General features: G+C 33.3%; 2 protein-coding genes across 2 annotated transcripts; one reads left to right on the forward strand and one right to left on the reverse strand.

Moving 5' to 3' along the window:
* Positions 1–1,006: 1,006 nt before the first annotated feature.
* LOC108480672 (uncharacterized protein At2g39795, mitochondrial) lies at positions 1,007–4,380 on the reverse strand. Its single transcript, XM_017783747.2, has 3 exons — positions 3,986–4,380; positions 2,928–3,262; positions 1,007–1,529 (listed from the first exon to the last, which is right to left on the reverse strand). The coding sequence occupies exons 1-3, from the start codon at positions 4,172–4,174 to the stop codon at positions 1,367–1,369; spliced, it is 687 nt and encodes a 228-aa protein (XP_017639236.1). The 5' UTR covers positions 4,175–4,380; the 3' UTR covers positions 1,007–1,366.
* A 2,505-nt stretch (positions 4,381–6,885) lies between these two features.
* On the forward strand, positions 6,886–10,220 carry LOC108480834 (chaperone protein ClpB1-like). The gene is given in 6 exon segments (XM_053027750.1): positions 6,886–8,080; positions 8,198–8,218; positions 8,221–8,378; positions 8,475–9,377; positions 9,472–9,669; positions 9,766–10,220. Coding segments are annotated over 6 exon segments (2,727 nt in total). The 5' UTR covers positions 6,886–6,930; the 3' UTR covers positions 10,063–10,220.
* The last annotated feature ends 3,118 nt before the right edge of the window (positions 10,221–13,338 follow it).

A 13,338-nucleotide genomic window follows, 5' to 3' on the forward strand; every position in this document is an offset into this window, starting at 1 on the left:
ACACAAACCTCCTGTTCAACCAGGAATCTGATAATTTTTCTCTATATAAAAGGACCGTTTTCGTAATGAATCAAAACACAATACACTTAATTGATTTTACCAAGTAGGGTTCTCGTAGCAGGTCATGTACGATAAACATATTTCCAGAACAAGCATCCATTGCTATTATCAAGTATCTCCCTGAGTTCAACCAATGTCAATCTCTATTACATTACCAATGCACATCCTTTTGCAATGTCTTAATTTATTACACGAGTTACATCTTATTCCTAAGAAAACCGAAAAATCTTTGCTAGTATGCAATTTTACTTTATTAACTAATATATCCCAAGTGCAATCTAATTGCTACTTCTACCATCTACTATTGATATGAATTATTAATGAATATTTTGTACCTTCTTGAGGATTGGATTACTGTTATTAATTTTTAAATAATATTTTGAATTTTTTAAATTTTTTATTTTTTTTATTAAATTTCGATCTTCTTCTTCTCGCAAACACCTTGCAACCCCATTAGAACGCCAACCGAAATTTCAAACAGAACTAAATATTAATCTCCCCCAAACAAATTCTTTTACCCAAAAAGAGAAAATTGACATGCGCATTAATGAATGGATTACTGAAAAAGTGCAGAAAAACTGAAAGTAGCTTTAATTCTTTTCGCTAATGCAACATCAGCCAGTTTTAAGCAGTGAGTTTCAGACATTACAGATGATGCTATCGAGTATTGAAATAACTTGAATGAAACAAGGAACAATTGTAGAACTGCTCAAACTTTACAATGCAACAGAGAGAACAAACTGAAAGTGGCTTAATTAATGAATGATTTAAAACAACAACAGGTAACTATGAATGTAAAAAAGTTTGGACCAATGAGGAAAGTAAAGAATCTTAACTATACCCAAAGGAGAAGCGGTTTTGAAGCAGGCATAGTTTCTGCTTCGACAAAGTAATGAAACAGAGCTCCCTACCCACACAAGTGCTGAAGAATGTCTAAGCTTATCCATTTCCCAAATTTCATGTTTTATAGACAATGCATTCGTATAAATAAAATGAACAACGAAAACAAGCCAAAAAGAGCACTTAAAGCATTAGAATAAATTAAATGAGAAAAGTTTTACTTATATTGAACACAAAAACAGGCCATACTTCCAATATGAAACATAAAAGAGACAGCCTGAAGGAGTCTTAATGCTAAATTCCATTTGCTAAGGAAGGAATCTTATATGTAAACTAAAACATCATCTAAACCCGCAGGAATGATGCATTGATCCTCAAAGATTTTATCTACCATTTTGAAAAGTAGAAAGATGACTCTATTTCATAAAATTACTTGATCAATGCTTTGCATCATCAACTCCAAATTTTATTTTTCAGTAATGAATGTGCCTACCGATTTGAACCAACGCAACAAATTCCGGTGATCCTTTACATACAGCCATGCTTGTAGAAATGGAAAGAGACTTTCATTCACCCCTCGTTCCTCTATGAAACTATGAAATGCATCCCTCATCTTTTCATCAAGATCTCTGCCCAAATGCATAGAGATGGCTTAGTAATAAGCAAACATAAGAAATGAGCAGCGGGTTATATAATGATGACTAAAAGAAGATTAAGATGAATTGAGGGCTTAACACAATTAGTTCATTTAGTCAACCGAATGAGGTGACATTCTACAAATCTAGAATTCAAATCACAAAATCAGCGACCTCTTCCCCTATCTCTAGGATAAATCCTGCTTTGTACCAAAAGAAAAATAATAAGAAGCAAATAAGCTTTATTTATCATTGCATAGTGGCTACAAAGCATCTATAATGAAAGTAGAGTGTATCTACCTAATTTATTTTCATGGCTGAAAAAATTCGGTTTTAAGCAAATCAAAGTTATAAAAAAGACTAATGAAGCGTTTATGAAAGTAATGTAACTAATAACCTGAGAAACACGTTAACTTTACTTGTTCAAGTAAAAATTTGAAGATCTAATTCAGAACAAGAGCCTATCGGGCCTGGCTAGAGGTTTAAAGCACAGTTGAAGAAGTTTCTTAAAAGCCTTTAGAGAATAAGAATATTTTGTCCATTCCACTCATGGAAATCTTCTACTTGGAGTTTCGGATTTTATCCTATAAAATCAAATATTTATACAACCAAATGCATCTCTGGTGGGATTCTGGAGGTAAATCTAAATATATAATCAACTGTACAACCAATCATGCATATGCTAACCAAACGCTTCATTTTTCCTCAAGTACCCCTGTTCAGCACTTGTGTTCAACACATATTAAGACATGGATATGAGTATCCTCCAAATACATGAAAAAACCTAGAAAAAGCTGAAGCATATCCATGTCGGAGTCATACCCGTATCCAACGCTCAAATCCAAGTCCAGGCAACATGCTCTAATCACATGAAAATCCAAGACTAATTCTCATTCTACAGCTCTAATTCTTATCATCCAAGAACAGCTTAAATGTACCTCTCTTTTGTCTCTTACCTCAGGTTTATGCACATTATATTACATTACCTAAAACAAATGCCCCCAAAACCAAAGCCATCACTGCACATTCTTTTGCAGCATCACTGCTCTTTGGTTACAGATATGCTAAAACTTAAACTGCTTTGAGGAACCCAAGTTTTACAAATTTATTTTCAAGCTAAAACTTGAAATTTTTTTCAGCAAGTAGTTTGATGATAAATTGACAATGGATACTGGGGTTACCTAATTGTAATATATGCTCCCACTTTCAAGATAATGGGAGAAGATTATAGGTTCAAGGAGGAAAACACCCATGATTTCAACTCCTCTCTTGACGATTTAGTCATTTACACACCAATCATCACAGCAATTTATGAGGAAAGCTCAATCAAGACGCATCAAATAATCAAATTTAAGACTTAAGCATATTGAATATGATGTGTTGATGACTCACTGAAAAACAGGGCCGTTATACTTAGATGGAGGCACAACATCCAGTGAAGACTCATCTTTTGGCCTCATTGAAACAGAGTGAATTCCAAGAGCATCAGGATACAATCCGCATAGAAACTGTAAGGAGTCTTCCTGTCCAGGTTTTGATACATCTACAAGTAGGAATAACTGATTAATTCCATCGTCCTCAGGATCATCACCTTCCCCACGAATAATATTAGCTAACCGCATCACAAAGATGCTAATTTCCTCCTTGCCATACGTCCGCTTGAGAACAGGGCCATTAGAATCAAGTGCACCTTTGATAATCGTAAATGGTGAAGGAGGGCTAACTTTCTGTCAACATGATACATTTACACTATTAGACAAGCCGATTAAAACATCATGTATACATAAAATAGAATCAATGAGAGCTTGAACATGCACACTAGCAGAAAGTCCCTTCAATGTACCACATTAGATTTACCATAAAATCAACCCAACAAACAGATTTCCCACAGCAAGAGAAACTTTGATTGATGACTTTTACCATATTGGTTTCATCCCCGAAAGAAACAGAAGTCGAAGTAAGCTAACTTTCAGATCTAAATGAAAGTAATTACCAGAAAAAGTGCTGAACGATATTATTTCTCTATCATAAAACATATGGGGTATATAAGACATTTGGTAGTTAAATTTGTTTCCAATGGGCAGTTGAAACAAAAATAGAACAATATTAAGATTAAAGATTTGGTTTTCATAGACAGCAAAATGCATTACTTCACTTCTCATATCTATTTCAATTTTCAACCACTCACTCGTACAAATTCGAAACTGAACCTATATCTGTGTCTATAAAACTCTCGCAGAACCTCCCTAAATCTCATACAAATAATAAACCCTCCCACCCCCCAAAAAAAAAAAAAAAACACTTTTGTATACATATATATTCATCAACATCTGAACACCTATCCAAAACCCTAGCTTTCTAGCATATAGAGTTTTACAGAGGTTTAACAATAATATTTTTTTTGAAGATGAAAAAATTTTACTGTTAGAGAGATGAAGAATAAAACATACAGGAGGGGGATTCATTTTGGAGACTTCAAGATAGTGTTCTTTGAGGGAACGGAGCAATAGTGAATTAACGGCCGCCGCCGCTGAGGCCGACGTAGAGGCGTGCTTTCCATTTCCGGCAGCCGCGCCTCTTTTTGCTATGAGGCGCCATGATTGGCAAGCTTTGCTATCCATCAGGGCTCTTCTCCACATGATGGCTGTGTTTTCGCTATCGTCTTACTTCGGCTTCTACTTTCGCTGCAGCTTGAGTTGAAAAGTTGAAGTGGGAATTTGGATATTGTAAAGAGGCGGGTGAATAAAACCTATACCCGGATTTTATAATTTCGTTATGTAAATTGCTCCAAGTTGAAATTTTAAAATTAAAAAGCAGATTGAAAATTATGTCACTTAATTGTATTTTCATATTACTAGCTAATGTTGCTAACAAATATCTTCTCATTTCTTCTACCATATTTGCCTAAAATCTAGAGATGCTCTTTCAATTAAAAGCTAAAAGTAAGGATTGTGAGAAATATTTCTTTTTCACTTTTTCAGATTTTTTATCAATTTTTAAAAATGCATTTTTTTATTTTTCAATTCAATATGTTAGACCACACCCTTAATAAAGTTAAAAATAAATAAAAATATTAAGCGTCGTGCTTTAATTGGTTCTGATATATTTTAATAAAACAAATAAACTAAAAGTGGCAATAAACCAAAGTTTAGGTATATAAGTGGTAAAAAAGCTATAATTTGGGTGCAAGTTTAATTATATAAATAGTTTTTATAGTTTAATTTACATTTCACCTTTGAAATATACCTATTTTCTCATTCTCATACTTAAACAATTTTCTTTATCATTTTGTACATATAATATTTTTTTATAGGTTTTGGTCCAATTTTTTAAAGTATATTTAATTTTCTATTTTCACACCTAAACTTTTTTTTGTCCATTTTTGTACCTAAAGTATTAATTTTTTATAAGTTTTGGTCCAAACTTTTAAAATTATTAAAAAAATAACAGTTCAAGTAATTTTAGCCAATAAAACCCGTCACTTGGCATTCTTTTATCGATATATATAAAATTTCTTTTATTAAGTATATAACTTTTCATAACTTATAAAAATAGAAAATATACACAATTCATAAAATATATATAAATTAAAATTTATTAAACAAAAATATATATAAATTTAAAAAACTTAGATATAAAAATATAGTCATAAAATATATCCTTTGTGCAATGATAAAATTCTAGGTGAAATTTTGAGAATGAGAAAGATCAAAGAGGAAATTCTTTTGAGATATTTTTTACGACTAGATTTTATGTGTTTGGAATTATATATTTTATGGAGGAATATTTATAACTAGAAATTGTAAGCTTTTAAAAACCCTAAGTGAAATGGAGGAAATGATTAAAATTGTCATTGTCTTCGCTTTGTTTCCAACCTTGAAGATTCTATCTTTCAACCATGAATGTATCTTTCTTACACAAAAATTTAGCTTTTAGAATCTTCTCTTTACTATTTGTTGCGGTGGAAAAGATAGGAGAGAAAATGGGATATGATATAAAAGATTTATAGTGTAAAGTGTCGAGAGTGATATTTTAAGTTTTATATACACTTTTAGATAGGTATTCTATTGATTTTTCATGGGATGAGTCATATTACTTTACTAGCAGGTGTACTCATAGATATCCCTTGAGCCACATGGTACCTTGTCGAGCTTTTAGAGTCCTCACTGTAGAAAGTATCGCACAATGTTGTTGCGCTATCACAAGATAATTTATAATATATCATTTTTTAGTTTTTGCAAATACTTTAATAATGATTTTATTATATATATTTGAATTACTAGATCAATTAATATTTTTTATTCAATAGTTTTAATAAGGAATATTATTTTGCACTAATATCCATTATTAAAAATACAGTATTTAAAAACAAATTTAAATTTAAAATTGTAATCTCATGCATAAAAACTATTTTTATAAAATAAATAAGTTTTAATAATATTTCAATTGAGATTGGAACTTAACAAACATTTTAAATAATACATGTGATTTTAAGAGTTATCCTTATCCTTTTAATGTTAAAATATGTTATAACACTCTATACTTTTTTTTATGAATTTAGTTCCTCTACTTTTAATATTTCAAAATTTAGATTAATTATAATATTAATTTTTTAGTTACATAGTTACCAATTAGACCTGAATTTTAAAATCTTAAAAATAGGGACTAAAATCATGAAAATAAAAGTGCATGGATTAAATTCCAAATTTATGAACAACACAAGGATCTATGGCAGATTTTAACCATTAATGATTAAAAAAAGCGCGTGGGGGACAAATCTGTCAAACTCGGACGTTAGAAAAGAAAGAAATGTGTATAAATTTCTGTTTCTAATGAAAAACTTCTACATGTTTCGTGAATTTTCGCTTTCCTCAACAAAAACCCAGTCTTCACCTCCTTCCTCCATCGCAATTTCACCAGCGAAATGTAAGTAATCCTTCACTGTTTTCAATCCACCATTCTCACATATCAAACAAAGCAAGCTTTTTTTCCCTTTTCCGGGACAAGAAAGACTAACAACAAGAAACAGAGCAACGCAGACAACTCTCTGTTTTTCACCTATCGGATAGACGAATTTTCCGTTTGTTTATTTCTTATCAACAGGTGAGAAGCAAAAATCTTCCTTTTTTATGTCTCTATATTGGTGTGTTTGTGTGTTAGATAGCTTTGAATTGTATGAAATGAGTTCTTTCTTTCTTTTCTATTATTTTTCTTGTTTTTATGATATTTGAAAATGTAAATCAAAGAAGATGCATTTTCTGAAAATTAGATATTCGAAAAAATAAAAAATAAAGTTTTTTTTCAATTTACATTGTTCCAAAGCATTTGGTTATTTACTGAATGGGTTTAGTTTTTGGATTTTTTTTTTTGCAGGTTTTTATAATAAGTAAAGAGAATGAATCCCGATAAATTCACTCACAAGACGAATGAGGCTCTTGCCGGGGCTCATGAGCTAGCAACGAGCAATGGCCATGCCCAATTCACTCCCCTCCATCTTGCGGTAGCTTTAATATCCGACTCCCAAGGCATCTTTTATCAAGCAATCTCCAACGCCGGAGGTGATGGTGTCGCACAATCCGTCTATAGGGTATTCAATCAAGCCTTGAAAAAGCTTCCAGCACAGTCACCTCCACCAGATCAAGTCCCTGCTAGTTCTTCTCTTGTTAAGGCAGTCCGTCGCGCCCAAGCCGCCCAAAAGTCTCGCGGGGATACCCATTTGGCGGTCGATCAATTGATTCTAGGCCTCCTTGAGGATTCTCAGATTACGGATTTGTTGAAAGAAGCAGGGGTTACACCAGCAAAAGTGAAATCCGAGCTTGAAAAGCTTCGAGGAAAAGAAGGGAAAAAGGTGGAGAGTGCATCAGGGGACACTACATTTCAAGCATTAAAATCATATGGGACTGACCTTGTTGAGCAAGCAGGGAAGCTTGATCCTGTAATAGGCCGAGATGAAGAAATTAGAAGGGTCATTAGGATCCTGTCTAGAAGAACTAAAAACAACCCAGTTCTAATTGGAGAACCAGGTGTTGGTAAAACTGCTGTGGTAGAGGGTTTGGCTCAAAGAATTGTGAGGGGAGATGTGCCTAGTAATCTTGCCGATGTTCGGCTCGTTGCGTTGGATATGTGTGCACTGATTGCAGGAGCGAAATATAGAGGAGAGTTTGAAGAAAGATTGAAAGCGGTTTTGAAAGAAGTTGAGGAAGCTGAAGGGAAAGTGATTCTCTTCATTGATGAAATCCACTTAGTACTTGGTGCTGGTCGAACCGAGGGTTCCATGGATGCAGCCAACCTCTTTAAACCTATGCTTGCTAGGGGTCAACTTAGGTGCATTGGTGCTACTACGTTGGAAGAATATAGAAAGTATGTTGAAAAAGATGCTGCATTTGAGAGAAGGTTTCAACAGGTTTATGTTGCTGAGCCTAGTGTACTGGACACCGTTAGCATCCTTCGAGGATTAAAGGAAAAATACGAGGGTCATCATGGTGTTAGGATTCAAGACCGTGCTTTGGTGATTGCAGCTCAACTGTCAAGTCGATATATTACTGGTATGCCATATTTCTTCTTTAGAGATGCTTGATCAAGTTTTAATGATATCTATTTAAAGCATGGATTTGAATTTCTTTGCTGAGTTCTAAATGATATTCATTGGTATTTTGCTTCAGGACGTCATCTTCCTGACAAAGCAATGATTTGGTTGATGAAGCTTGTGCAAATGTGAGAGTTCAGCTTGATAGTCAGCCTGAAGAAATTGATAATCATGAAAGGAAAAGAATGCAACTAGAAGTTGAGCTTCATGCATTGGAGAAAGAGAAGGATAAGGCTAGCAAAGCTCGACTGGTTGAAGTAAGTTTTGACTCTCAAAAAGTGATGGATAAATTTTATGTTCTTACTTTTGTTGGATCTATAACTTTTTCTTTTCTTTCGTTTTGTTTTGTTTAGGTCCGGAAAGAACTTGATGATTTAAGGGACAAGCTTCTGCCATTGATGATGAAATATCGAAAGGAGAAAGAAAGGGTTGATGAGATTCGAAGATTGAAGCAGAAGAGAGAAGAACTCATGCTTGCTTTACAGGAGGCTGAAAGGAGATATGATTTGGCAAGAGCTGCTGATTTGAGATATGGGGCGATTCAGGAAGTGGAATCTGCACTAGCCCAGATCCAAGGCACAGCAGATGAGAACATAATGTTAACCGAAACAGTTGGACCTGAACACATTGCCGAGGTTGTAAGCCGCTGGACTGGCATTCCCGTCACGAGGCTTGGACAGAATGAGAAGGAGAGGTTGATTGTGCTTGCAGAGAGGTTGCATCAAAGAGTGGTGGGACAAAACCAGGCCGTTGATGCTGTTGCAGAAGCTGTTTTGAGGTCGAGAGCTGGATTAGGAAGGCCACAACAACCAACTGGCTCATTCCTTTTCTTGTGTCCAACTGGTGTTGGCAAGACGGAGCTTGCTAAGTCACTAGCGGAACAACTCTTTGATGATGAGAATCTGCTGATCAGGATCGATATGTCTGAGTACATGGAGCAACATTCAGTGGCTCGACTTATTGGGGCACCACCTGGGTATGTTGGCCACGAGGAAGGAGGGCAGCTTACGGAGGCAGTGAGGAGGAGGCCTTACAGTATTGTACTCTTTGATGAAGTTGAGAAAGCACACCTCTCTGTTTTCAACACACTACTTCAAGTCTTGGATGATGGCCGGTTAACTGATGGCCAGGGCCGCACTGTGGACTTCAGAAATACCGTGATCATCATGACATCAAACCTTGGAGCAGAACATCTTCTTTCAGGACTTAGTGGGGAATGTACAATGCACGTTGCTCGTGATCGAGTCATGCAATAGGTAGTTAAATGACCTATTTCTGGCACCATATACCCTTGTCATATAATGTTGTTGAAGCAGTAGTATTAACATAATGATTTTGATTGTTTGGCAGGTAAGGCGACATTTTAGACCAGAGTTGCTCAACAGGCTCGATGAGATCGCCGTTTTTGACCCTCTATCACATGACCAATTGAGGAAAGTTGCTAGATTGCAAATGATGGATGTTGCAAGCCGCCTTGGTGAAAGGGGTATTGCATTGGCTGTAGAAGATTCAGCATTGGACTATATTCTTGCTGAGAGTTGTGATCCAGTAAGTATTAACATTTATATCTTATACATATTCAGATATAATTGAGGGTATGGTTGAATAGTTACATTGTCTCTCTTTTTTTAACTTTTGATATAGGTTTATGGTGCAAGACCTATTAGGAGATGGCTTGAGAAGAAAGTTGTGACCGAGCTATCAAGGATGCTTGTGAAGGAAGAAATCGATGAGAACTCGACAGTTTACATCGATGCTCCGAATGGAAGTGAGTTAGTGTATTGGGTTGAGAAGAATGGAGGGTTAGTCAATGCAGAGACTGGGCAAAAAGCGGATGTATTGATTCGAATCCCGAACGGAACAAGAAGAAGTGATGCTGCACAAGCAGTGAAGAAGATGAAGATTGAGAAGATAGATGATGAAGATGAAATGGACTCTTGAACCGATTTATTTGCTTTTTAGTACAATAAGTCATGTTGAATATTGAATAGTGGACGGCTGGAACGAGCACTATTGTGATTGTAAGTAATTTCATAGGGCATTTGTTAAAATGAAAATTGTATATACAATGAATAATCGAGTTGGTTTGTTTTGAAAAATGATTTTGTTGTTATTACAAGTGACCGGGACTATGACTGTTTTTCTTTGGAGATTGGGTTGGAAGTTGGTAAATACTTTTATTGATTCAAGTTAAGTTGATCTTTGCAGGTCCTCTTAAATGAAATACAGTAAAAGAAAAAAAATAAAAGAATTTATTTGAAGTAATAAGGGTTTCTTTTATCTATTTATTATTTTCTAATTGTTTTTAAAAAGAATTAGCATTTTTCTTTTATCAAATATATTTAAAAATTAAATAATAAAATATTAATTTTTAGTTGATTTAATTGTCTTAATGAGTTAAAAAACCTTAAATTTGATGACTATTTTATTTAATGAAAGGAATTTATAGCAATATTGATACGAACTCAGTTTGGTGAGGATTTGAGTCGTATTAATTGTCCAATCGAGAAATTGAGTAAGTTTGATTTGTTACAAGAAAAAGGCTGAAGATGGATAGAAGATAGGTTCACAGAATGTTTAGAAAAAAAATGGATAGATTTAGCTAAGGCAAAGATAGGGATATTTTGAAGTTGGTAATTCGAATGGAATAGTTTAGGCTTAAGGTTGAAGAGTAAACCAATACTATAGGACAGTATTGACCCGAAACTTATAATAACACTTAAGGTGGATAACAAGAGCCTGGAAGATGGATAAAGGAAACTCGGCTAAGGCAAAGGCTGAACCAACAATATAGAGATTGTCGACCCAAGACTTACAAGCACTTAAATGGATAATGAAAGGTAAAATCAGCAAATAAACCTTGATTCACTATCTAACAAGATAGGAACCAAAGGTATAATAACGCCACACTTTGCAGTGATAAGTTCGGAAAAACAAAGGAAGGATAAGATGCCACAAGCCTAGCTTGATAAGTCAGACCAGTCCCAAAAAGAACAAGGAGATTTGAACTCTCACAAGTTCTAAATATTTCATAAATTTGGCAAAAAAATAGTCTCCCAAAATAATGTTTTCTTACAAACTATTTATAAGCATTATTATGAGTATTCAAATTCAACATTCATATAAACTATTAACTAAATATTAAAATTCGATTATAACTCTTCATGGGTAGCCAAAGAGTCATGTCTTTTCACTTGATTCATGCATAGCTAAAAAGTCATGCCTCTTCACTTGATGAAGACTTAATGGTCCATTAAATATCCTGCTTGATGTCCTTCATTTTCCCCTTAACCAAATGCCTTAATACTTGTGTATTCATCTCTTAATTTTCACCATAACTAGTTTGAGTGTATGAAACCGATCAGACTTGAAGAGTCACTCTTGGTCTATTTGAAAAGTCACCATAATGAGCTTTGAGTGTTTCAATACCCACAAAAAAAGGTTCCAAATATGCACCAGCAATTAAGTGACCAAATGTACACTCTTTTATGCCAAAACTAGACAGCCAATTAAATGTGACAGCATTTGATTCTTCTTGGCAAACGAACAGCCCTTTTGTAGCTATGTGACCAGCCTTTTGGACTTTCCTACAACAATCACACAATCAATTTATTTAAGAAAAATTAAAAACACTATAACTTAAGCATTAAAAAAAAATAACAGCCAAATTAAATAACATACTTATATAAACAAACTCAAAACATATTTAACAACTAAGATGCTTAAATGCTTAGTTTAATTAAGATGTAAACTAAATGATCAATGAATTACTTAATGCATGACTTCTTTAAAAGACGCAAACTTTAATTAACATGTGAGTTACATAATGCATGACTTTATTAAATGCAGAACACATAATGCATGTCATAATTAAAAGATGTAGATTAATAATGCAAGACATTAATTAAACATGCATTTAATAAACAAGACATAATTAAAGACTCATTATAATAACTAAAGTAACTAAAATAAAAAAAAATTTAGTCCTTATTATAGCAACCAAATTAACAAACTGGAATTAAAAGTTTCATTTTACACTTAGACCCCTCGAGTTTGGGCTAATCTCAATGTCGTCGAATTGTTTCAAAACATGATGCGACCAAGATCGCATCAAATATGGAATATGTGGACAAAATAAATACATGTGATAAATACATGTATATATACTAGAAGTAGTGAAAATAATAATTTTAAAAAATAATGACAATCGTTAGTAATAATTTTAAAAGAAAAAAATATTACCTTTAAAAATAACATAAAAATTATTATAGAAAAATTATTTCAATTTTATAGATAAAAAAAATATTTTAGTGGATTAGTTTTTTAAAAGAGTGGATTGTTTTTAAAATTAAATGACATTTATTTTTATTTTTAAATGTTTTATAATCAAATTTTGATTTTTTTATTGTAATTTCACCACTAAAGATTATTTAGTTAGATTGTCATACTCACATTTAGTGCGAAGGTCAACTTTATGGCTTCATCAAGAGGTTAGTTCTTATTTTGAGAATGCTTTGCCTAAACATCACTGTTATACTCGATGGATTTATACAAAAATATACGAGAAAGAGTTCCTAACACCTAATAGCACCTGTCAATCTATTATATCTCCAAACTTAATAAAAAATTAATGGTCAATTTAATATTACTTTTAAGAAAAATTTTTAAGACAAAAAATACTTTTGAGATAAAAGTATTGCAAAACAAGATATTTTTTAGAGAAAAAAATACTTTTTAAACCTCAAAAATTGGCCCCAAAGTGTTTTTGATAAAAGCAACAAATTTTAGCTTCTCCCAAAAAATGCTTCTTAGAAACAATACTAAACTAGCCCTTAGTCTCTTTAAATTGACTCCAACTATACTCTCAATTGATATCCCCTAATTTATCACTCGCACTAATAGAGTGGAGACCTTAATGGCTAAGATTTATGTTAAGCCAACTTCCCTTTATAAATATATTTTTTTAGCACCAAGGCAAAAAGGAGATAAATATTTCACATTGCCTATATAGCAAACACTTTATTCAAACACAACCTCAACACCTCAAAACCAACATTTTTAGTGGTTTTTTTACATTATCTACATTGTGAACCACCTTTTTTTTTAATAGCTCTCCACGCCCTCTATAATCAGAAATGCCACCGTTGTACTATTATACATTTGTTATAACTTGATTTTAATAACAATTGATGTCATCTATAGGAAGCAAACAAAAAA

Source organism: Gossypium arboreum, chromosome 1 (assembly GCF_025698485.1).
Source record: "Gossypium arboreum isolate Shixiya-1 chromosome 1, ASM2569848v2, whole genome shotgun sequence".
NCBI classification, from domain to species: domain Eukaryota; kingdom Viridiplantae; phylum Streptophyta; class Magnoliopsida; order Malvales; family Malvaceae; genus Gossypium; species Gossypium arboreum.